Genomic DNA, 27,015 nt, shown 5'->3' with positions numbered 1-27,015 from the left:
TAAATATATAGCTCCTTAAAACATATGTAGTGGTCAGAAAGTTACACTCCCAGCAGAAATACAAGTGAAGAGTTTCATTTTCTCTTGCTGTGACCTTCAACTTGGTGCAGAGGAAATGGTGATAATGCTACACACCCTCATCTTGCTGTGACCTTCAACTTGGGGCAGAGGAAATGGTTATAGTGCTACACACTCTCATTATCAGTCAAAGATTCATCAAAAATCTTCAGAGGTTAAAAAATTATCCTCAGGACAAGGAACAAGTCACATAATTATATTTTCTCTTCTTGCGGCCTTGGTCTAGTCGTGAAGACTTGGGCAAAGTTTGATGAAAATCTCTTCAAATGTTATAAAGTTATGTTCTGGACAAGCAAATATTAACGGATAAACGGATAATGCCATAAAATGACACGTCCGACATAAGGCGAGCATAAAAAATCATTTGATATTGGTGATCTGAATTAAGTCCGAAATCATCAATACAACCTTTGAGATATTAAGAAGGAAATAATGTTCTTACATGTTTAAAGCTGACTTTTACATCTGTGTTGTCAAATTTATTCATAATAGATAAATTTAAAGAAAGAACACTGTAATCTTGCATGTAAAAACATGCGTGGGGACATTTTTCAATAAATTCTGGAACCCATAATTATTACAACTGCCATCTAATTTTTCATACCACATAGTTACTTGAAATGCAGTCTGAAATATAGCTGTATAACGTGCTGCTCCATATCTTGTGCAATCAATACCTTTGGCATTTATTTACAACCCAAAGTCCCGAAATTCTGCTCCACTGCGCTTGCACAATGTAATAAAAAAAGCTTTGTCAATTCAAGACCGTGTATCTAGGCAACCTTTGACAGATTTGTTCTCATGTCAAAATGAGCTGATGGCAGCCATTTGCAATTCAATCTAATTTACACAAGCCATATTCAAACTGTCTGAATAAGAGATGATTTAGTGAATGGCCAGGCAAAAAGCCCTTGCTTTCCTGTGTATTATATACACATATATAGTTTGCTTTGACAAAAAGCAGATATATCCATAATTCTTTTTTATGCTTTATTTATGATGTCATAATTAATAAAACAAGGGCGTAGTCTAAAGAATACTGGGTGCAAATATGTGCAGTGCGCAAAAGGGATCCTTCAATCCTGTGAAGCAGAAAAGAAGAAAATAACAGGTTATCCATTGACACAGATGCTACAATTAAGCATAAGGAATGCACATCCGAGAAGCATATAGGAGCAAAAATAGCTACCAAAGGATATTGAAACCACTTGTTATTAACTTCAGCTTTAGGCAAACACAATAGTTGGTTGTGGTGCATGGGATTCCACTGAAAGCATAGATCAGCAGTGTACCAAGAAATGTTAGCATTGATATTTGGAATCTCTTTCCTTAGTATCAGTAGCAACGAAACATTTTTCAAGAAATGACACAGCAATATTTTGTAAAACAATACTAATTTACTGCAAGAGATTGCTATTTGATAAATAGGTTCACAAATGAAACTAAACCCCGGGTGGACAGCCAATTTATCTTCAAAATGGGCAGGGTGCAAGCTTTTGACATCTCAGTTCTAGTTAGAAACTTGGAATTTTGAAATTGGCAATACCACAAATACTAACACACTGTTAAAATAACAAATAAAGCAACTAAAAGCTATTAATTTGTTGTTGTTTTGGTAGGTATTAGTCAATAAAATAAGGTTCTCCTATGACAAGAAATTTTGGCTCTCTGATGAAAAGAGGTTAGTAAATTTGAAATTATTTGTTTAAACCAAGACAACACACAATATTTATCATGCAGAAAACTTCAGACGATGGCTTTTGACCTAAAACTCAATACGTCTATTTCTCACCTAGTGTGAAAGTCGTCCATAAATCTTGGTGAAGGGATATGGTTGAGAACTGAAAGAGTGACCTTTGACCTTGTACCCTGTTTAGTTGACAGACTTCTTCCTTACCAAAAGTGCAACCAATAAATAAAATTTGGTACATGTACATGATGTATAACTGATGCAATAGTGTGGAAACCATTTTCTTCTTTCGGTCTATGTGACCTTGATCTTTCTTCCTTATCGCAAATGCAAACCATCCACAAAGTTTGGTTCAAGTATATTATGTAGAAATAATGTTATTGTGTTGAAATCAAAAAATAGTACACTCTGATTTATTGAGCGCATATCAAACAAACAGACCAATGCAATATACCCTACAATCTCCCATCATCTCATTTTAATATTAATATTAATATTGTACATGGTTGGAATCCAGCCAAAGGTCACTGCCTATGTGATTATGTTTGGACATGATATCCACTATTAGGGCCATATGGAAATGGTTAGAAAAAATTGTCCATACAAAAGTTTATATTGATGAGAAAAATTGTATCAAAATATAAACAAGTGTGTAGAAAGGTATGCATATGGTGTGACTAGCATATTTACCATGTGTACTTGCTTATAAGTCGAGTCAAACTGCAAACATCAAAGATACTGATCTGAATTTGCATAATGTGCCTGTAGATTAGGGTCTATAGTGTTTGTTCAACTGATTACTCTTAGCAACCTACACAGACCCAGATCTGCTGGTGTATTATGCAATGGCAGATCTGGGTCTGAGCAGTTTGCAGTTGGACTTGTTTTATAAGCGAACAAATATGGTATACCGAAATAAAGAACAGAAAATGTGTCACCTTCATGACCATATGGAGTGGGAATAAATAAATCTAATCTTGAAATATGGTTTAATACACACTGTAAGTAATCCAGATATGCATAGTATTTCCAATTTTCTGTACCACAAAAGAATGACAAAATGTTTTGCAGCGCATGATGATAAGCGAATCCAACATGAAAGCTAATCGATAAAATCTGCACAACTTCGTGCATTTAACGGGTTTCATGGACTGAAAGCTGAATCATTTATTAAACAATTTATCTCTTATTTTCGACACGCATTTTCTGGCAACAAAGGATGAAATTCAGCATTACGATTAAGTTTACAGAACCAGATTGTTTTGTTCCACACTGGCAGCTTACACAATCACGTACATAATTTTGGCCAAAGACATCTGCTTGCCCACGCTAATGCCACGTGATTTCTGACAGCCATTGGACTAAGTTTCAGCCATAGATCTTTGTTCGTCTGACAACTTGTTTATACCTGGCAGATCAGAAGTTCAAACAATATGGTTTACTGGTATCAAATACATGAGATCACGGTATTGTAGTAACCTAAATAAAACTGCACCAGGATTAAGTGTGGTAGACAAATCGGGTTATTGAAAGAATCAAATTTCTCATTAATATGGACATAAACATGTAACTATGGAAACAGAGATCCCTCAGACTAAATTTAAAGAAAACGAAAAGACATTTCTCTAAATTGAAATGACTCACAGTCTTATTGCATGTAATCGTCTAGGTGTTCAATACATGTATATAATACAACTGTTGCACAAAGTTGTCAACAATATATAGAAATCAAATATGCATGAAATTAAAATAAAGGTTAAAACAGTTCATTTCGAAAACAAGGAAAGAAAAATAATGGTTGCATCTAATAATTAGATGATATATTCAGCATTTTATCATGTACACCAAACATGCTATATAATTCAAAAGAAAATCAGAAGTAAAATAACAGGTAAACAATAAACCATGAGTAAAACATAGCATTTTCAATACTTCTGTTATGTTTCTCTTGGCAGAACCTAAACATGTTCTATATATTCTAATCACATACCATGAGATTGTAGTTTTAAAAAAATAAATAATTATCGCCAATGTTTCCTCAATCAAACCAAGCTCAGAATAGTTTATATTGGTTTCAACAGGAACTCGTTATCAATGACCAAAAAATGCATGCATTTGAGCCATTATGAGATTACATAGGACACACATAGAAAAGATAAAATTAAGAACAAAATTGTATACTGCATTTCCATCTGCACCAAAACATATAATTTACACGTGCAGCCATTTTCATTTTTACTGATTTACACTGATGCATGAAGTGCATTTGTGGACTGTTTCCCTGTAATTAGGGGTGGAAAAATGTGCATTTACTTCATCTTCTGTATCGCACTGCAATGGAGACATCGTTGGTATGAGCAATGCACTCGTATGATCTAAGCTTTCCAAGATTATTACATCAATTACTTCCCTTTCATTGCAATTATTGCGTATATATAAAACTTGAGATACTCACAAATTTTAAAAGCATCAAAAGGTATTTGTGACTGAATCATAAATCAAATTTTATCAAGAACATTTCTTCTTTTTTTTTTTACTTAACACAACCAATACTGAAATCGGTCTTATTCGTCTTAATTGCTTTATTTACATTGCAGAAAGGAAAATTTTCTTTGTTCATCGATTGAAGAATAAACACCGCCAAGAGATGGTTCTGCAGCGATTATTAAGCTTCAGAAACACAACATATTAGTTGCAGTGTATGGCCAGACTTGTTAAAGTGTATGGCTAGATTAGTTGCATTGTATGGCTAGACTTGTTACAGTGTATGGCCAGACTTGTTACAGTGTATGGCTAGATTAGTTGCAGTGTATGGCCAGACTTGTTACAGTGTATAGCCAGAATTGTTACAGTGTATTGCTAGACTTGGTACAGTGTATGGCTAGATTAGTTGCAGTGTATGGCTAGACTTGTTGCAGTGGATGGCCAGACTTGTTACAGTGTATGGCTAGACCTGTTACAGTATATGGCTAGACTTGTTACAGTGTATGGCTGGACTAGTTGCAGTGTATGGCTAGACCTGTTACATTGTATGGCCAGACTTGTTACAGAGTTTGGCCAGACTTGTTACATTGTATGGCCAGACTTGTTACAGTGTATGGCTAGATTAGTTGCAGTGTACGGCTAAAGGTTAAGGACATACAATCTGGTTCAGGCATGTGCAACCTATGGCCCATGATCTGGTATTATCTGGTTACATTGACATCATCCCTTAGTCTGCAACCTGGTCTTATCTGGTTACATTGACATGATATCCAATGGCCTATGACCTTGTTTTATCCATTTATATTTACATCATTCCATGGCCCATGACCTGGTTTTATCCAGTTATATTTACATCACCCTATGGCCCATGACCTAGTTTAATTCATTACATTTACAGTATCATAAAGCACAATACCTGGTTCTATCCAGTTACATATATCATGCTTTGACCTGTGACTGTTTTTATTCAGTAACATTAACATCATCCCATGGCCCGAGACCAGGTGTTTATCTGGTTACATTTACATAATCCTTTGGCCTGTGACCTGGTATAATTCAGTTACATTTACATAATCCTATGGCCCATTGCCTAATTTTATCCAGTTACAATGATGGCATCCTTTGGCCTGTGACCTGGTATAATTCAGTTACATTTACATAATCCTATGGCCCATTGCCTAATTTTACCCAGTTACAATGATGGCATCCTTTGGCCTGTGACCTGGTTTTTTTTATCCAGTCACTTTTATATCATCCCATGGCCTGAGACCTGGTTTCATCTAATTACATTTACATCATCCTATGGCCCATGACCATGTTTACTTTGGTTACATTTACATCATCATATGGCCTGTAACCTGGTTTAATTCAGTTACATTTACATCCTATGATCTGTGATCTGGTTTAATTCTGTTACATTGACCACTGACCTGGTTTTGTCTGGTTTAATTTCATTACATTTGCATCATCCTATGGACAATGACCTGGTTTTATCCATTACATTTATATCATCCTATGACCACTGACCTGTTTTATCTGGTTTAATTCCATTACATTTACATCATCCTATGGACTGTGACCTGGTTTAACTCCATTACATTTATATCATCCTATGGACTGTGACCTGGTTTAATTCCGTTACATTTATATCATCCTATGGACTGTGACCTGGTTTAATTCCATTACATTTGTATCATCCTACGGCCTGTGACCTGGTTTAATTTCTTTACATTTGCATCATCCTATGGACAGTGACCTGGTTTTAACCAGTTACATTTATATCATCCTATGACCACTGACCTGGTTTTCTGGTTTAATTCCATTACATTTACATCATCCTATGGACTGTGACTTGGTTTAACTCCGTTACATTTATATCATCCTATGGACTGTGACCTGGTTTAATTTCACTACATTCACATCATCCTATTGACTGTGACCTGGTTTAATTTCATTACATTTACATCATCCTATGGACTGTGACCTGGTTTTATCCAGTTACATTTGCATCATCCTATGGACAGTGACCTAGTTTTATCCAGTTACATTTACATCATCCTATGGACTGTGACCTAGTTTTATCCAGTTACATTTACATTATACTCTAAGAATCATTATCCGGCCCATCCCAAGGAGGAAGATGCTCATTCCTGGTCAGGGTTGTTTGGCTCAAAGTTCTTTAAATTTAAAACTACGGGATTTGGTGCATTGTTAGACAGGAAGATTGTCTTTATACTTGTGTCACTGATAGTGTGGAGGCCATAAGAGCCATGCTGAGTTTGCACACTGAATCAATGTTTTCTTGGGGTCAAGTTCTTTATTTAGGGTAAAGTGATCTTCTATTCAAGGATATGTACTATATATACCCGCAAATAAGTCCAGTTCTGTGCAAACAATGCCAAGTCTGTATCTGTAAATTTTGCAGTCCGATTCTACTTATAAACAAGCATGTATGGTAAACTTTAAATGTGCATTTTGTTGTTTCAAAGTAAGCTGTAGAAGTACAAATGTTTGTGTCAGTCTAACCACTATTAATGTCCTACCAAACGCCAAGAGTGTTATCCTTATCAGAATACATCTTTGAAAGTGTCAGAAATGATGCTGATGTCCTGTAAGACTCTATCTCAAAAGAAGTGTCATGAACTCATCAAAAACTTGGGCTAAAAAGGCAGCAAATTTTGATTTAACTTTTTGGGGTTCAAAGATATAGAATCAATACACCTAAATTGTCTTATTAACCCTCTCTACACATTTTAAATTTAAACGACACTGATGTACTGCATCTTATATCTTTGTTTTGGATTCTTAAACATAATTTATCTTGACAAAATGTTTAAAGACTGTTGGACCTAGTATCCATATAAGTATACTTTAGTATGAGTGGCTGTTTTTGCGGAATCAATGAATGTACATATACCATTCATCTCACATGCCCTTGGGATAGTGTCTTTGTCTCAAAGTGAAGCCTACTAAAGCACTTTCTAACCATAAATAACATGTTCCAGCGTGTGTCAGGAATTTACCAGCTAAAACACATTTCCAACTTTTATGTGAGCTTTGTTTTTCAGGGTGGGGGTAGGGGTAAGATTGCAATATGGGATCAATTTTATTTTCAGTATTCAAGTTGTTGGGTTTTAGTTTACGGGGGAGGGGAGACAATGATATAAAAGAAGGAAAAATCTGGACTCCCCCAAAATTTCAGTCTTATGGGGATTCTGGTATACAAAGGTTTTTCAGTTTTGAGGCATTTTACTGTAGTTGCTCATTGTTTATCAATGCTGTGTTGATTTAGATTCTTTTCCTAGAACATATATATGGGAATAATATCTCATAATAAAAAGGACACCACCACTGTCCCCTGGAATTCTCCCAGCCCATGAAGACTGGACCCAAATTCATAGACCAGAAACTGTTAACAGCCCTCAACATACCTGACATTATAATGGGAGTTCATCTGTGCTGTAAGCATGGATTCCTCAGTCATTCCTTACTCCTAGAGGTCCAGCCTTTAAAGTCATAACTTTGTCACTACAGAGATCTGCATGTGTTATACAAACAGCATTTCCCATGGATTTCTCCAAACCCTTGGAAACTTGGACCTAATTCATAACTCAGAAACTCTTCATACCATGTTTTTGAAGAAGCTGTTAAAACTTGATATATTTATAGCAACGTCAGCCATATTTGATGGCAGATTGTTATTATTTGCATAAACTGAAAAGATCTTCATCACAGAGGGGGGCACTCTACATGTACAGCTTACAGCATGTGCCATTATAAAATGAATTATGATATAACACGATCATGGCATGGCTCCCGAGATTTCATACACATATATTTTCTTGTAAATGATAAAATTTGTTTTTCTTTCTTAAAAGTACAACAAACAAAAAAACATCAAAAGTTTATTATCATTTTGGGGAATAGATCGCATATGAATTCTAATACAAGATGACTGGGAAATAGATCCTGAAATTTCATATATACAGTACCTGTATTTTTTTTCATACACAAACATCTTTTTCTTCTTCTTAAAAGTAATGTGTAAAAAGTTTACTTAGGGAGAACACTGGGCTTTGCCAGTGTCGCAAATTGTGATTTTTTCCCCTTATTGGCGTGTGTGACGTTGTTGGCTGTTTAAACTTGTATCTTGAGTCTGGATTGGAGAAATTCAAAGGCGCTATGAAAGGAAGCCATAAACTGATATAAAATGCACTTGAATCAACCTATTAAAAACAAATTCTTTACTCATATTGTCACACCATCTTAAAAGTGCACTGTTATACTATAATCTGCTAATGCTGACATCTGGCCCGAGTACTTACTGAGTACTTACTGAGTACTTACTGTATGCAGTGATACTCTCCAATAGTAATGCTACCTGAACTTGCTACAATCAACCATTGATGGCAGGAATAGTAACTTCCACAATCAACCAAACAACAGCTAATTCCTTTCTTTTTTTTAAATTTACCCATAAACTACCACACTGCAGACATCATTTGTGTGTGATTAGGATTTTTAATGTAGCTTTAAAAAAATTTCAGTCATATCGCTATGATGTCTGCAGTGTGGCAGTTTATAGTGATATCTAGCACTGGGGCATCATGCTGCATACATGTAGCATGACGTCCCACCCAGTCACATTATTCTGACACCAGGCCGACCAGTCCTAATACTAACCTCTTAATGCTGAGCGCCTAGCAAGGCAGCTGTTAGTACCATTTCTGTAAGTCTTTGATATGACTTGGCCTGGGTTCAAACCCATGACCTCCCACTTCTGAGGCAGATGCTCTAACCAGTAGGTCACCAGAGTTGTCTGCAGATGTCGTAGCGATATGACTGAAAAAGTGTTAAAGCTGCGTTCAAAATCCAAATCTCTCTCTCACACACACACACATTTCCCTTAGTGAACAGCCTCATCCCTTGGGTAGCTGTAGCCACACGCTACTGGTGATAATATTGTAAAGAATTATTTAGTGTGAATCTGATACAGCTCAAACAAAAACTACCATTTTTTATATATATATATATATATATATATATATATATATATATATATATATATATATATATATATATATATATATGTTATTTGTTTTTTCTAACATGCATTTTATAACATGTTATCTATACTCCAATTCATGGATTTTATAACATGTACATTATGTAACAGATTATGGACTGCATTACACAAATGCAACTTGTCAATATACAAGTGTATTTCAGACTAGTTGGTGTCCATTTAATCAAAAGCACTTTTTTTTTTACCTGCTCTTATTATTCCACTCCTCCACCCTTTCTTTGGTACATGCATCATTATCTTTGTCTAACTGACTTGGCTGGTTATAACACAGTTTGATCTATAATATAGTTGGGTTCTTTGCACCCCAACCATCGTGTTACAGTGTGGTCACACAGACAGTTATAAGGTGAAGATATTTTGCAACATGCACACTGGAGAGAATGTTGGCATACCTCTATGTTACTTTCATGTAATGTGGCTGAAATTTTTTTGGGATATTGTACTTGTGGAAATTGTACATGGTTTTAGCACACAGCTAACCAAAATGGCTGCTCCCACGTACCTGAAAAATCAGCCTGAATTAGACTAAAGTACACTATCCTTAGCAGTTATTAAAATAGGCAAAACAAATTTTTGCCAGACTAGACAATACCAGTTTCTGAAAGTGCATTAATGAATTACGAAATATGTATTTAAAAAAAGAATGTTATTTTGTAGTAAGTTTTACAATTTATTTTTTAAGTTCAGGAAGTGAAAATCACCAAACAGAGCTAGCACTTTCTTCTGGGTGCATATCTAAAGCAAGGCCAAGCTGTAAACTGTATGAAAATAAAGAGAATTAAAAGTTGTATGAATACATAAGATATTCAATGTCTTTCTCAATTAGCCAGGAAAACCAGAACATTCTTTTTCTTTACAAATCTAACCCTATGCAAATAAAAATGAAACTGAAGAGTGTTACACGAAAGTTTTGTGTAAACTTTGGCCAATAAAAACAAGAGTCCCTTCAAGGGGCTGACACTCAACAGTCTGAAAAGACTTTCCTGGATTTCAAGATAAGACCATTTCTTCTTTTTAACAGCTGACCATTGAAAGACTCAATCTTGTATTATAAAATTTTCAAATTAATCACTGTGGTTGGCCATATTGGAAGCAAGATTGGCACAAATTTCATTTAGGTCAAACTAGACATCATTAGAAGATTTTTTGATGAAAATCATCCCATGCTAATATGACCATTCATTTAGGAGAATTTAGCAGTAACTTTAGTTTTCAAGCTGTTTGTCACCAGTCATATTTCATACAAGATTGCAACATATGATTCTGGGACCAACTATGTGTGGACAAGAAGTCTTTTGGTGACAATTCTATGTTGATATGATCATCAATTCAGGAACAGTAGCGATATTAAGATTTACAAAATGGCCGACACTAGGCCATACTGGATGTTACATCAGAAATCATTTTGATTTATGATCAACTGCACCTTGGGATGAATGTGAGTGTAAAGTTTAATGTGAGTGTAAAGTTTAATGTGAGTGTAAAGTTTACGAGAAGTAATAATAACAAATTTGTGCTAACTGACAGAAGATGGACAACAGACACATTGTAACCTCTTCTGGTCTAGAGTGAGAAGAGCTAAAAAGTCATCTAATGGATTTCCATTTTTTTAAGATTGGAAGTCATGTTATATGGCAAATTGGAATGAATCTGTATGTCCTTACTAACAGAATGCTTTTTATCAAGTTTGGTCAACTTCTGCAAAGCAATTTCTGAGATATTTTATATAATCTGTCTGTTTTTTGTAATGACAGCCATATTAGATAGTTTCTAGGCATCATTCTTGTGCAAATTTGAAAGCCTGATATGCCAGGATACTTTCTGTCAAATTTGAAAGCCTGATATGCCAGGATGCTTTCTGTCAAATTTGAAAGCCTGATATGCCAGGATGCTTTCTGTCAAATTTGGTAAAGTTGTGTTGAACAGTGTTTGATAAGAAGTGGCTTTTAGACTTTTTCTATTTTTAGTAGTTGCAGCCATATTGCAGACATGAATTTGATTGTTTCTTACCCTCCCAAGAAAATAAGAAGGGATATTGGTACTAGTGGTGGTGATCCTTCCCGATTATGTCAAGAGATGGTGCACCTGATCAGGGGGATTCAGGGGGGCTGAAAATTAATTTTAGACTCAGTGAGGCAAATGAAACTGGGTAGTTGTCCACACCCCTGTTATTAGGCAGTTGTGGAATCAATTTATTCAATAATCAGTTTTAAAGTTAAATTGATACTTGTAAATAAAACAGAGTCAGGTGAGTCTGATTCCAGACTGTGTTATATGGGGGGTAGGGAAGGCTAGTCTGATTCCAGACTGTATTATATGGGGGGTAGGGAAGGCTAGTCTGCTGATGCCCAAAACCATTCCCTGCAATGCCTTTCATCATCGTTGTTTACTTCATTTCAGCAAAGAAATGAGTTGAAAAAATAACAGAATGTTATCCAAGTTTGAACAAAACTAGAGAATTTCATAATGTTCATTTCACATCATCCAGTTTCCCACTTTGAGATCCAGCTGTTTCTACACACTTTTCAAACTACTATCCAAACCTTCCATATAAAAACCTCTATCAATAATCTGAAATGACATGCTTGGGAAGTATGCTTTCTTTAAATTTCCAGAAGCTTTAGTTACGCTAAGATTCATTAGATGAGTAGAGTCTTTGACCAATCACAATACTTCTTACAATGATGAGCAGAGTCTTTGACCAATCACAATGCTTCTTACAATGATCAGTAAAATAAAATGTTTAATTAATATTTTACAATACTCATCATTATATGGTTAAATTATTGCTGAATGAATCTGCTGTATATAGTTATTTAAACACCTGACTGAAAATGACTTAATTAATGGACCATAGTAAAGAAAATCAGAATTAGGCCAGAAGGAGAACTCTACTTTAAAATTTGAAACAATTCATCAATGATGATAGGCATCATAATTATAAAATTGAAGGCTTGCTATGCCAGGATCCATTCTGTCAAATTTAAGAAAAGCCAGTTATGCCTGGATGTTTTTGGTCAAATTTAAGGAAAGCCAGTTATGCCTGGATGTTTTTGGTCAAATTTTGTGAAAGTCAGCTATGCCAGGATGCTTTCTGTCAAATTTGGTTAAAATTCAACTGAACAGTTTCTGAGAGGAAGCCATTTACAAGTCATTCTACAAACAATAGTACTGATTATAGATATTTAGTGGTGCTAATGCCAGATTTCTGACTTGGAGATTAAGTTCCATTTAAGCAGACTTTTTCATTGGTGGTTTAAAGATAGGGACTTGCGACTACCTGGTGCTAATGTATTCTATAGCTACACTGTCTGTGTCGATGTTTTTGAGGAGATGCTGTATGTATCAGGTTCTGTATCACTTTGACTCAACTTGCGATCCAACACCATGGCCTCTTCTAGCGACTTTTCCTTCATGGCCATCTGGTATGCCACCTCAAATGCCTCACCCAGTGTAAGGATAATGTCATGTGCCAGACTCTGCAAGACATAAAATGTGACATAATTAAGTCAGATAATAAGACTGAGGTCTATTGATACACTAAAAAGCATACACTGTGATCTTGTGTCAGGATCATGCAAGACATCTCATCAAATTAGAATTCATTTAATTCATGATCCGAGGTCATTGTGTTATGATATATATATATATATATATATATATATATATATATATATATATATATATATATATATATATATATATATATATATATATATATATATATATATATATATATATATATATATATATATATATTGTGTGCTGTTCAACGTATGCCAAGAAACCCTTAGCATCAGTTGTGTTCCTGTTCAACTATTTTATTTTTGTAATCAACAAAAATTTAACTTGTTCCTAAAGTAATATCATGCAGGTTTGAAATCTGTGCTACAAAGGTTGATGAAAGGTCAAAGGATGCATACTGACAGAACAAATTTTACCTTTTCATTCTTTTACATATTTTTTATATATTCTTAACAATGACAAGCATTCTATAGTTGTATATGTCTCTGTATATTTGTACACAATACAAATCTTTTATGATTAAAACATATTTAGATTATAATTTATATATCACTGTATCTATGAACCATGGAGTCTGAAACAGAAAATTATTACCTTACTATATGAAAAACAGAAATAATGAAATAGTACCTGTAATGCTGCATAGGTGTATTGCTATAGATATGACAAAATAGTACCTGTAATGCTGCATAGGTGTATTGCTATAGATACGATGAAATAGTACCTGTAATGCTGCATGGTGGATTGCTATAGATATGACGAAATAGTACCTGTAATGCTGCATGGTGGATTGCTATAGATATGACGAAATAGTACCTGTAATGCTGCATGGTGGATTGCTATAGATATGATGAAATAGTACCTGTAATGCTGCATTGTGGATTGCTATAGATATGACAAAATAGTACCTGTAATGCTGCATGGTGGATTGCTATAGATATGATGAAATAGTACCTGTAATGCTGCATAGGTGGATTGCTATAGATACGACGAAATAGTACCTGTAATGCTGCATGGTGGATTGCTATAGATATGACAAAATAGTACCTGTAATGCTGCACGGTGGATTGCTATAGATATGATGAAATAGTACCCATAATGCTGCATGGTGGATTGCTATAGATATGACGAAATAGTACCTGTAATGCTGCATGGTGGATTGCTATAGATGTGACGAAATAGTACCTGTAATGCTGCATAGGTGGATTGCTATAGATATGATGAAATAGTACCTGTAATGCCGCATGATGGATTGCTAAAGATATGACAAGTGACACAGTGACAAACTGACCAAGTGACAAATGCTGAAAAATGCATCAATATTTATTCAAACATTAGTCAACTTTTTTGAACAGATGATGATTGATTATGATTTTTGAATGATTCCCAACACATTCTGGCACTTGCAATGATTCCATTCCATTTCTACATGATTCAGTGGTTAGCATGCTCATTCAAGACACAAAGAGTGCAGGTTCGAATCCTGGCATTGGACCAACCCAAGGTGGCTACCATAGTGCATCCTGGGAAAAGGCACTTTACTCCATTTGCCTTTGCACCGAATAACTTATGCATATTTACTGTGCCATAAAACACCAAACCAATTGTGTCAATAAGTCATATTTAACAGCTCAAAATTTCAATGAGTCAGGATCCTGATACTCTCAACATTTTTAGCATGAAACTAGAGCTTAGGATCAAACTCCTCAAGTCAAAGATGACACCTGGAGTACACTTGTCACCTAAATTTAGTTGTTGTTGTTGTTGTTGTTGTTGTAGGGTTTAACGCCATTTTTCAGCACACGATAGGCTATACATGGCGGCCAGTATTAATGGTGGAGGAAGAACCCGGGAAAACCCCGGAAAGAATCACCGACCCACGAGACCTAAATTTAGTAACCTAATAGAAGAATCAAATTTATAAATAACACAAATCCTCAGAAATAACAATTCAAACTGATTGGAATTAAAGAATTACAAAAATGAGCATGAGCACAAGCCTTTGAATCATTAGTATCATGTTCCTCAGAAAGGCTGGTGTTACAGTGTCCTTGGAATCATTAATATCATGCTCCTCAGAAATGCTGGTGTTACAGTGTCCTTGGAATCATTAGTATCATGCTCCTCAGAAATGCTGGTGTTACAGTGTCCTTAGAATCATTAGTATCATGTTCCTCAGAAAGGCTGGTGTTACAGTGTCCTTAGAATCATTAATACCATGCTCCTCAGAAAGGCTGGTGTTACAGTGTCCTTAGAATCATTAGTATCATGCTCCTCAGAAAGGCTGGTGTTACAGTGTCCTTAGAATCATTAGTATCATGTTCCTCAGAAAGGCTGGTGTTACAGTGTCCTTAGAATCATTAGTATCATGCTCCTCAGAAAGGCTGGTGTTACAGTGTCCTTAGAATCATTAGTATTATGCTCCTCAGAAAGGCTGGTGTTAATGTGTCCTTGGAATCATTAGTATCATGCTCTTCAGAAAGGCTGGTGTTACAGTGTCCTTGGAATCATTAGTACCATGCTCCTCAGAAAGACTGGTGTTACAGTGTCCTTAGAATCATTAGTATCATGCTCTTCAGAAAGGCTGGTGTTACAGTGTCCTTACAATCATTAGTACCAATGCTCCTCAGAAAGGCTGGTGTTAATGTGTCCTTACAATCATTAGTACCATGTTCCTCAGAAAGGCTGGTGTTACAGTATCCTTAGAATCATTAGTATCATGTTCCTCAGAAAGGCTGGTGTTACAGTGTCCTTAGAATCATTAATACCATGCTCCTCAGAAAGGCTGGTGTTACAGTGTCCTGAGCATCAGAAACCACTTGCCAACAATGCCTTTTTATCTAATTAGGGGATAATGGTATTGAATGTAATGATCATGATCCAAGGACTGTTTTTTAATGTAAGAAATCAAATTTGTATGGTGATAAACAAGTGGAGCCAGTCAAAGATATCTCAGCAGTGTGTGTGTGTGTGTGTGATTTGGATTTTTAACAGAGCTTTAACAACTTTTCAGTCATATGGCTCTACAATGTCTGCAGTGTGGCAGTTTATAGTGATGTCTGGAACTTAAGTTTCATGCCGCAGACTTGCATCATCATGTCCCACCTAACCACATTATTCTGACACCATGCCGACCAGTCCTATCACTATCCTCTTATTGCTGAGTCCCAAGTGAGGCAGCTGTTAGTACCATTTTTATAAGTCTTTGGCATGACTTGCCTAGGGATCAAACCCTTGACCTCCTGCATCCGAGGCAGATGCGCTAATTATTTAAGCCACTGGAGCATTAAATCCTTGAACACAGGACCATTATCCCAATTCTCACACACTCCAGAACAATTTATCCAAAAATAGCCAAACCTACAATACCTAGATGCGATAAGTTGCAGGGAAAGTCATGATTCCACAGAAACGGCAAAATTTCAACAGTAATACTGTGGATTTATTGCTGCAGATTTTGCTGTTCAGCCAATCAAAAATGGTGGTACATCAGCAGATGTCATGGAATCTGAGAATTTTACTGCTTTGCATTCACACAGATTTTTCTTGTTATATTTTGAAAAGAGAGGTTAAGAAAACATGGAGTTATTGCACTCTTCAAAGAAAAGACTACATGCAGTAAAATAAAATGGATGTTTAGAAGTTTTGACAAGTTAATAAAAACTGTAAAATAATGTCAAGTCCTTGAGTACTTTTAAAACAGACTTAAGTTTCAAGGAAAAATTGTGTATCAATGGCTGAGTTACTTCAGAATAACTACTGAAATTTAATATTGTAGGTATTCAAGGAAATTATTTACAAAATAGCAGTCATTTGTCCATGAATTTAACAATACAATATATGGCTATAAATGTCAGGGAAGTTTTCAGGTCGTTGCAAATATTAAAATGTGACAGATTTTGGCAGCTGAAGTGAGGGTGGGTTCAGTTGGACATCTTTTATCAAAACTTATTTTCTGGAAAATATTGGAGTGGATTAAGTTCATTAAAGTTTCTGCTCAACTGGACATATCCAACTTCCATATTCTTTTCCCCCCAATTCTATTCTAAAACCTCCCTTTTTTCAGAATCCCTCATTAGGTCTTTAATCCCCTGACCCTTTTCTGGAAGACATATGGGAAATAAAGTCAAGAGCTGACCACTGATGAATGACATCTGTTACTGCTGTCGGGACATCCATTCTCTACCAATCTTGCTGACCAATGGTTCCTCTCATATTAAAACATATTATAATAGTGTAGAATGCTTGCCATGTTTGCCTCATTTAACTGGTTAAAAAGCAAGTGACGGGGCATTTTTCTGGTTGATGCAGTCAAAAACATTTGAGAGCACGATCTAATTGAATTCTACTACATGCTCGTTATCCAAAACTTTTGGAGTTCACTCACACAAAAGCATGGTTTGGCGAGAGTCCGCCTTGGATCACAGACAAAGAGAAAAAATGAAATGGATCTGTCAGGTTGGACAATGGAAGGCTTTTGACTGCTGAGATTGCATGCTGGAGTCCATTGATAGGATACAGCTTGTCAATAGGGATACAAACATGCCTAACAACAGGTAAGGACCAAGGTCAAGCATTATTGCTGCTCTTCATTCTCTAAATAAAATATTACAAAGAACATACCAATGGGTGTCAGCAATAGTTTCAAATATTAATTTCATTTCTATGCCAGAAAATCATAAAAGCTTTTGTGCATATCACATTAATTATGACAATAACTATCAGATATAGATTATGGGAAATATGCACTACATGTAAAAATTTAATGTGGGTCAAGCTTTCTTGCTAGTTTTTTTCTCTGGATAAATTACAAGTCTAATGCATGTCCCTAGGTGTTCAAGACAATCTGTAATGAAATCAGATAATTATGATAATTTAGGCACAGAATAAATGTAGGAATAACTTGCCATTATATGTACAATCTTACAGATATCATGTCGGTTATACTATCTTGTTATCTGCATTTATCAAATTTAACAGAACACATTTAAAATAGTTTAGAAAATAATAAATTCTTCAAGCAGATAAGAATGTCTGTTCTGCCTATCACATTAACATCCTGACATAACTTAATGTATAAGGAAAATTTCTATACATGTTTACAGATATTTAACAGAATTTAATGTATGTGGAATATTTCCATACATGTTTACAGATATTTGACAGAATTTAATGCATGTGGAATATTTCTATACATGTTTACAGATATTTGACAGAATTTAATGTATGTGGAATATTTCTATACATGTTTACAGATATTTGACAGAATTTAATGCATGTGGAATATTTCCATACATGTTTACAGATATTTGACAGAATTTAATGCATGTGGAATATTTCTATACATGTTTACAGATATTTGACAGAATTTAATGTATGTGGAATATTTCTATACATGTTTACAGATATTTGACAGAATTTAATGCATGTGGAATATTTCTATACATGTTTACAGATATTTGACAGAATTTAATGCATGTGGAATATTTCTATACATGTTTACAGATATTTGACAGAATTTAATGTATGTGGAATATTTCTATACATGTTTACAGATATATGACAGAATTTAATGTATGTGGAATATTTCTATACATGTTTACAGATATTTGACAGAATTTAATGTATGTGGAATATTTCTATACATGTTTACAGATATTTGACAGAATTTAATGCATGTGGAATATTTCTATACATGTTTACAGATTTTTAACAGAATTTAATGTATGTGGAATATTTCTATACATGTTTAGATATTTGACAGAATTTAATGTATGTGGAATATTTCTATATATGTTTACAGATATTTGACAAAATTTAATGTATGTGGATTATTTCTTTACATCTTTACAGACATTTTACAGAATTTAATGCATGTGGAATATTTCTATACATGTTTACAGATATCTGACAGAATTTAATATATGTGGAATATTTCTATACATGTTTACAGATATTTGACAGAATTTAATGTACATGTATATGGAATATTTCTATACATGTTTACAGATATTTGACAGAATTTAATGCATGTGGAATATTTCTATACATGTTTACAGATATTTGACAGAATTTAATGTCTGTGGAATATTTCTATACATCTTTACAGACATTTTACAGAATTTAATGCATGTGGAATATTTCTATACATGTTTACAGATATCTGACAGAATTTAATGCATGTGGAATATTTCTATACATGTTTACAGATATTTGACAGAATTTAATGTCTGTGGAATATTTCTATACATCTTTACAGACATTTGACAGAATTTAATGTATGTGGAATATTTCTATACATATCTACAGACATTTTACAGAATTTAATGTATTTGGAATATTTCTATACACGTTTACAGATTTTTAACAGAATTTAATGTATGTGGAATATTTCTATACATGTTTAGATATTTGACAGAATTTGATGTATGTGGAATATTTCTATATATGTTTACAGATATTTGACAGAATTTAATGTATGTGGAATATTTCTATATATGTTTACAGATATTTGACAGAATTTAATGTATGTGGAATATTTCTATACATCTTGACAGACATTTTACAGAATTTAATGAATGTGGAATATTTCTATACTTGTTTAGATATTTGACAGAATTTAATGTATGTGGAATATTTCTATACTTGTTTAGATATTTGACAGAATTTAATGTATATCTATACTTGTTTAGATATTTGACAGAATTTAATGTATGTGGAATATTTCTATACAGATATTTGACAGAATTTAATGTATGTGGAATATTTCTATACAGATATTTGACAGAATTTAATGTTTGTGGAATATTTCTATACAGATATTTTACAGAATTTAATGTATGTGGAATATTTCTATACAGATATTTTACAGAATTTAATGTATGTGGAATATTTCTATACAGATATTTTACAGAATTTAATGTATGTGGAATATTTCTATACAGATATTTTACAGAATTTAATGTATGTGGAATATTTCTATACATGTTCATAGGCATCACATGGGTCAGGCTTTATTTTTTTTCCAACAAAAAACATGATAATTATAAAAATTAATATCATTTTGTTGCAAATGAGAAATTAAGCTCCAACACTATGGTAAAGAGACTGAATGCTTGCATGGATACAGAGCTTCCTAGCATACAGACACCAACAGGTCATACTTGACAGATTTGTATCATCAACCTCTCCAGTTACCAACAACGGGGCCCTTGATCCCCATAAAAGCATCAACCAGAGGCCATGCCTACAGATATTGGGTACCATACTGTTCCGTGGATGCATATAAGAACTCCTTCCCACAGGCATTTGTCTTTGGAACTGCTTGCCAGTGGCAGCCATTACAGCACCTTCCATTGATACCTTTACAGTCCTCATAGGCACAGCATGTCCCATGTCTTAGCTTGTTCACCATGTGTTATTTTAACCTGTTTTTAACTTGCACAAAGAGCCTTCCTTCACGTATGTACATAGTTCACCACAGTTACTGACTATGCCTGTATATAGACCAAGCACTTAATTGGAAGAAGAAGAGAATAGACCTTTTGCATTTCACACTAATTAGGATTCTGCCATAGAATAAATTTTTAAGCAATTTGCAACTGTATGTGGGATTATCACTTACCTTAATCAAGTTCATGAATTCAGTATTTAACTCCTTGGGTTTGAAACTAAGTGCTTTAAAAAAATATTTGATGGAGCATTTCATGCATGCTGCAGAAAACAAATGATACAGAGTTGTAATCCTCAACATCATTCCGTTTCCTTTAGAGTGGGTAAGAGTATAAGACTGATTAATGATTCATTCAAGTCTATGGGCTGTATTTGAGTGAGTATTCTCACAGTAAATAATGTATATGGGCTGTATTTGAGTGAGTATTCTCACAGTAAATAATGCCTAAGGACTGTATTTGAGTGAGTATTCTCACAGTAAATAATGTCTATGGACTGTATTTGAGTGAGTATTCTCACAGTAAATAATGTCTATGGACTGTATTTGAGTGAGTATTCTCACAGTAAATAATGTATATGGGCTGTATTTGAGTGAGTATTCTCACAGTAAATAATGTCTATGGACTGTATTTGAGTGAGTATTCTCACAGTAAATAATGTATATGGGCTGTATTTGAGTGAGTATTCTGGCAGTAATTAATGTATATGGGCTGTATTTGAGTGAGTATTCTCACAGTAAATAATGTCTATGGACTGTATTTGAGTGAGTATTCTCACAGTAATTAATGTCTATGGGCTGTATTTGAGTGAATGCAATTGTAGTGATTACTGTCTATGTACTGTGAGTGTTCTGGCAGTAATTAACATCTATGGACTGTATTTGAGTGAGTATTCTGGCAGTAATTAATGTATATGGGCTGTATTTGAGTGAGTATTCTCACAGTAATTAATGTCTATGGGTTGTATTTGAGTGAATGCAATTGTAGTGATTAATGTCTATGTACTGTGTTTGAGTGTTCTGGCAGTAATTAACATCTATGGACTGTATTTGAGTGAGTATGCTGGCAGTAATTAATGTATATGGGCTGCATTTGAGTGAGTATTCTCACAGTAATTAATGTATATGGACTGTATTTGAGTGAGTTCTCTTGCAGTAATTAATGTCTATGGGCAATATTTGAGTGAGTGTTCTCACAATAATTAAGTGCCATCATTTCAAATGTGCTTGGACATGTGTCCCAGCAGCACAGTTTATGATGTGCCAAAATAAAATACTTTACCAGCAGCTATATGCTGATAGCTTTCTTATCTGCATGAAGAATTTATTATTTTCTAAACTATTTGAATGCCAAAACAATTTGGATGTGATTTTTGTGTGCACAAACTGTGCACAAATCCTGCTAATCCAGAGAGAATGGATCTGAATAAGTCAAAGGGAGATTGGTTGGTTGGTTGGTGGTGATGGGTGGGTGGGTCAGAAGCCCATCTGGAAAGGTACAACACTAACATTCTTTAAATGAAATGAAAGTTAATGAAATCAAACAAGTTCTTTGAATTTCTAACATTATTTTGAGATGGCAGTGATCAATAAAGGTGAGCACTTTAGACCACTTGGCTCCACTCCAGGCTGCATCAAATCAGTAATCACAAAGCAGGCATCATTGCAAAAGTCGTTGCACTGGTGGATGGCTTGTTATGACTGGTTTATGTAATGTGTGGATAGAATGTTTAATAATACCGTTTTATTTTTCTTCAACTGTTTTTAAAAATTCAAATTTTTAAAAGTGATAGATCTGAAATATAAAATGGTATGTGCAGCAGAAGGCCTTTAAAATGGTATTTTGTCCCACCGCTGGTAGAGTCACATGTATGATTTAGATTTATAAATGCTTTAATTCAGTTCATTGGTGTTATCATTCATGTTGTGATCATAGGGCAAAATGGACAGTTTATGGCCAAAAGCCTGAGGTCTAATAAAGACAGCAAAGATGGTCTATCATGGCTTCTTAATCTCTGATTAAAGATCAGCCAACCTTTGACAGAAATGAGATAATAAGGTGTGACCAACTACAAAGTGATTAGCAGCAACTTGCACAAGCATTTTTATTTTTATTTAGTTTCAAGTTGAATTGGTATTTTGTTTTTCAAGATATTTTCAGAGGAATATTCAAGGGAAACTCTTCTCTCTTTTTGCCGATTTGTGTCAAAATGCTGAAATATGTGTTTCTTTCCAATGTTAAAAAAACCAAACTCAAATGCTAAAAAGTATAGAGTGGGTGAAGGTGAGCAGCAAAGGTCCTTTGTTTCATGTTAAGTGGATTTTCAGATAGTATAAGGGAGCAGAAATTATATCACCACACATCATCACATCACGGAAATCTTGATCAGAAAACTAATGACAACCTGTTAAGTGTGAAACTTAATAATCACAATCAATGTCATCAATGTACACCAAGCAGTAAACTTTTGAAGGAAACTAAAAATACTTGTGGATTTTTATTTAAAAAATTTGCCAGTGAATTATGAGAAGATATAAAGCTCTTCCTTTTTTACTTAGACTGCAATAATACCTCGAGTTGTATTAATTAAATATTCCTCTATTACTGAAAGCAAAATCCGAGTCATGTTCAAAACTTTCAGTTTTATTATATCTCTCAAAATAGTCTTCCAGAACAGGTGGCCTTTCAAGTTATCACATATAAGTGGAACAATCTATTCATTTAGAACCTGGTCATAAATCACAGGTGGTCTTATGTAGCACTGGTCTTTCAAGGCAGATTTTACTGTATTAAGGGGTCTTTTGTAAGTGGATATTTTAGACATGTTGAAGCTTAATAAAGGTGTGCATCTTACTTAAACAACTGTGATTAATATTATCTGAGAAGCTTCAAGTGTGCACATAATAAACACGTGTAAATAATAAAAGAAAGTTTGAACATTTTTTAGAACTGCATGACACAGTAGACTGGTGTGACGAGTCAGTCAGCATGGCTTACATCAAATTCTAAGTATTGTACTTGTTTCCTTTCCAACCCAAAGGTCAACTAAGACAATTGCTAATGAAGACAGGGCTAGGCGGGATGAACAAACTTCAAAAGAGCTGTCATGGAAGTCATAATATATTATCAGCAATTAAAGAGTCTAATATGACTTCAAACAAAACTTTACATAAACATTTTTCAATTTGTAACATTGTTTTTGTCCATATGATCTGATAATGAAAACTTCATTACCACGGTAACATAATGGCGCCAAACATTTATGGGTCTCATCACTCTTAATTGTAAAAGCTTTGCAGAAGACGCATAATGCAGCCTTCGTTGATGAATATTTTCAATTTTTCACTTAATATTTCACTGGCTTAATTTTAGTAACAGTGCCATGTTTAATGGCAGATCAACATCTGAAAGCACTCAATGCCAAAATGTTTTATATAAAAAAGTTGGCCTTATTCTGTTCAGTGGTTTTTGTGAAGTTTTTAAAAGGTTTTCTATTTTTTCAGTAACATAAGCTATATTTGATGGCAGATAAACATGATTTTGTATAAGATTAAAATCCATTCATGCCATCAGGATTTCTGTCATTTGGTGAAATTCTGTTCAGTTGATTTTGAGAGTCATTTAAAGGTCTTCTATTTTTTCTAATGATGGACATATTTGATAATGAATTGTATAGTTTTTTTTATCAGAAGTTGGAAACAGTAGTTGACTGATGCACAGTGGATGCTGGGCTGATTGATGTACAGTGGATGCTGGGCTAATTAATGCACAGTGAATGCTGGGCCAATTAATATGCAGTAAATGCTGGGCCAACTGATGTACAGTAGATGCTGGGCTGATTGATGTACAGTGGATGCTGGGCTAATTAATGCACAGTGAATGCTGGGTCAATTAATATGCAGTGAATGCTGGGCCAATCGATATCCAGTGGATGCTGGGCTGATTGATGTACAGTGTATGCTGGGCCGACTGATGTACAGCGGATGCTGGGCTGATTGATGTACAGTGGATGCTGGGCTGATTGATGTATAGTGAACGCTAGTCTGATTGATGTACAGTGGATGCTGAGCCAATTAAAGTACAATAAATGATGGGCCAATTGATGTACAGTAAATGCTGGGCCAATTGATGTACATTGGATGCTGGGCTGATTGATGTACAGTGGATGCTGGGCTAATTAATGTACAGTGAATGCTGGGCTGAATAAAATGTGCAATGAATGCTGGGCCAACTGATGTACAGTGGATGCTGGGTTTACTGATGTACAGTGAATGATGGACTGATTGATGTACAGTGAATGAGGGACTGATTGATGTACAGTGAATGAGGGACTAACTGATGTACAGTGAATGCTGGGCTGATTAAAGTACAGTGAATGATGGGCCAACTGATGTACAGTAAAAACTGGGCTGATTAATCTACAGTGGATGCTGGGCTGATTAATGTACAGTGAATGCTGGGCCAATTGATGTACATTGGATGCTGGGCTGATTGATGTACAGAGGATGCTGTCCATACCAGACTAACTTGACCTTATGGCCAGACCAGCTAAGAACATTTACCACATTTAACATTAAGATCGTACTGGACATAGGCTTAGGTCTATCATAAACTGTGATGATGCTACAGGCTTTAGAAGAACGTTATTACAACTTCCAGCCTTAATGAATTATAGCTTGTATGTACTTGATTAGTATATGATACCCTCCCCCCAAGTTTAATAGTTCTGTATGTAGGCAGTACTGACAGATCATTTGTATTCTTATAGGGGTTATAACTAAAATTATCAAGCAGAAATTATTTTTGTTATGAGCAAGTGACCTAGATCTATATCTTTGAAGATTTCAAATAAATGTCTATTTTTTTAATTGATAAAATACATGCAGTTAAACAACCCATTAGTTAGGTAAATCACAGATATGTGTTGAAGAAACAAAAGCTACAACTATTCCTTGCCTTGAATAAGTATGTTTAGGCTAATTTAGATTATTGGTTAGTTTGTGATCAACGACAAAATTTCAGAACTACTGGTTGATCGAGTTTGAAAGTGTGAAACAGAGCAAAAAGGGGGAACATTTTATTCCTTACACATACTGCAAACATTAGTTATTCTGGAGTATATAACATCCATTTGACAGTAACTAGTAACACCATTTGACAGTAACTAGTAACACCATTTAACAGTAACTAGTAACACCATTTGACAGTAACTAGCAACACCATTTGACAGTACCTAGCAACACCCATTTGACAGTAACTAGTAACACCATTTAACAGTAACTAGTAACAGAGGGGCCCCGAGTGGCCGAGTGGTCTAAAGCGCTCACCGTTACGGATCACTGCCATTTCACCTCTGTCTGCGTGAGTTCGAGTCTCAGCCTCGGCTAACGTTGGTACGTGAGAAAGCCTGCCAGTAGCTTATCGTGGGTCGGAGGTTCTTCCTGGGGTTTTCCAGGGTTCTTCCTCCACCAATTATACTGGCCGCCATGTATGGCCTATCTTGTGCTGAAAAATGGCGTTAAACCCTACAACAACAACAACCATTTAACAGTAACTAGTAACACCATTTGACAGTAACTAGTAACACCATTTGACAGTAACTAGTAACACCCATTTGACAGTACCTAGTAACACCCATTTGACAGTAACTAGTAACACCATTTGACAGCAACTAGCAACACCATCTGACAGTAACTAGCAACACCATTTGACAGTAACTAGTAACACCCATTTGACAGTAACTAGTAACACCATTTAACAGTACCTAGTAACACCATTTGACAGTAACTAGTAACACCATTTGACAGTAACTAGTAACACCCATTTGACAGTACCTAGTAACACCCATTTGACAGTAACTAGTAACACCATTTGACAGCAACTAGCAACACCATTTGACAGTAACTAGCAACACCATTTGACAGTAACTAGTAACACCCATTTGACAGTAACTAGTAACACCATTTAATAGTACCTAGTAACACCATTTGACAGTAACTAGTAACACCATTTGACAGTAACTAGTAACACCCATTTGACAGTACCTAGTAACACCCATTTGACAGTAACTAGTAACACCATTTAACAGTAACTAGTAACACCATTTGACAGTACCTAGTAACACCATTTGACAGTACCTAGTAACACCATTTGACAGTAACTAGTAACACCCTTTTGACAGTAACTAGTAACACAATTTAACAGTACCTAGTAACACCATTTAACAGTAACTAGCAACACCATTTGACAGTAACTAGTAACACCAGCCACCTGCAGAGCTCAATCCCAAAACTAACTCGTTTAAAAAAATCATTGAATGACAAAAGCTGATTTGCCTTTTTGATATGTTTGCAGACTTGTGCATGGAAATATTCAACAAGATCTTCTGGGATGTTTTTACAAACAGCAGCATCCAGTCTCAAAAATGTGCAAAAATAAACACTAATGATAACTACATCAATTTAACTACTCACAGCAGTCTGTATCTAGTTAACCTGAATTTCATTGTACAATAGATTTTTAAAGAAAGAACCTTTTTGAAAATTGAATGTCCGTGGTTGTGATTATTTAAGTGTGTGCACATGTGTGTATGTGATGATATATGACAATGCTAAGTTCACCATATATTTTGTTTGAAAGTGTATTGAATGCTTCAAATAAAACATTTTCTTTCCTTTTCTACAAATTTGAATATGCAGTCA

The 27,015-nt window shown here is 34.8% G+C and overlaps 1 protein-coding gene across 5 annotated transcripts in view; it reads right to left on the bottom strand.

Moving 5' to 3' along the window:
• LOC149784853 (uncharacterized) overlaps positions 1 to 27,015 on the bottom strand; it is a 404,070-nt gene that overhangs the window by 22,050 nt on the left and 355,005 nt on the right. For 4 of the 5 annotated variants that reach the window (XM_089978427.1, XM_089978423.1, XM_089978426.1 and 1 more), the window contains one exon: positions 12,619 to 12,817. In XM_089978427.1, the coding sequence (XP_089834553.1) occupies positions 12,641 to 12,817 (177 nt within the window). In that variant the 3' untranslated portion in view covers positions 12,619 to 12,640. Of the gene's footprint in view, positions 1 to 8,144; positions 12,818 to 27,015 lie in introns of those variants that run through there. The other variant, XM_089978424.1, reaches the window with a different exon arrangement.

Source organism: Sinohyriopsis cumingii, chromosome 13 (assembly GCF_028554795.1).
Source record: "Sinohyriopsis cumingii isolate HCF-2022 chromosome 13, ASM2855479v2, whole genome shotgun sequence".
NCBI lineage: Eukaryota > Metazoa > Mollusca > Bivalvia > Unionida > Unionidae > Sinohyriopsis > Sinohyriopsis cumingii.
Note: the sequence above shows the minus strand (reverse complement) of the source record. Positions and strands in the feature narration are given on the sequence as shown.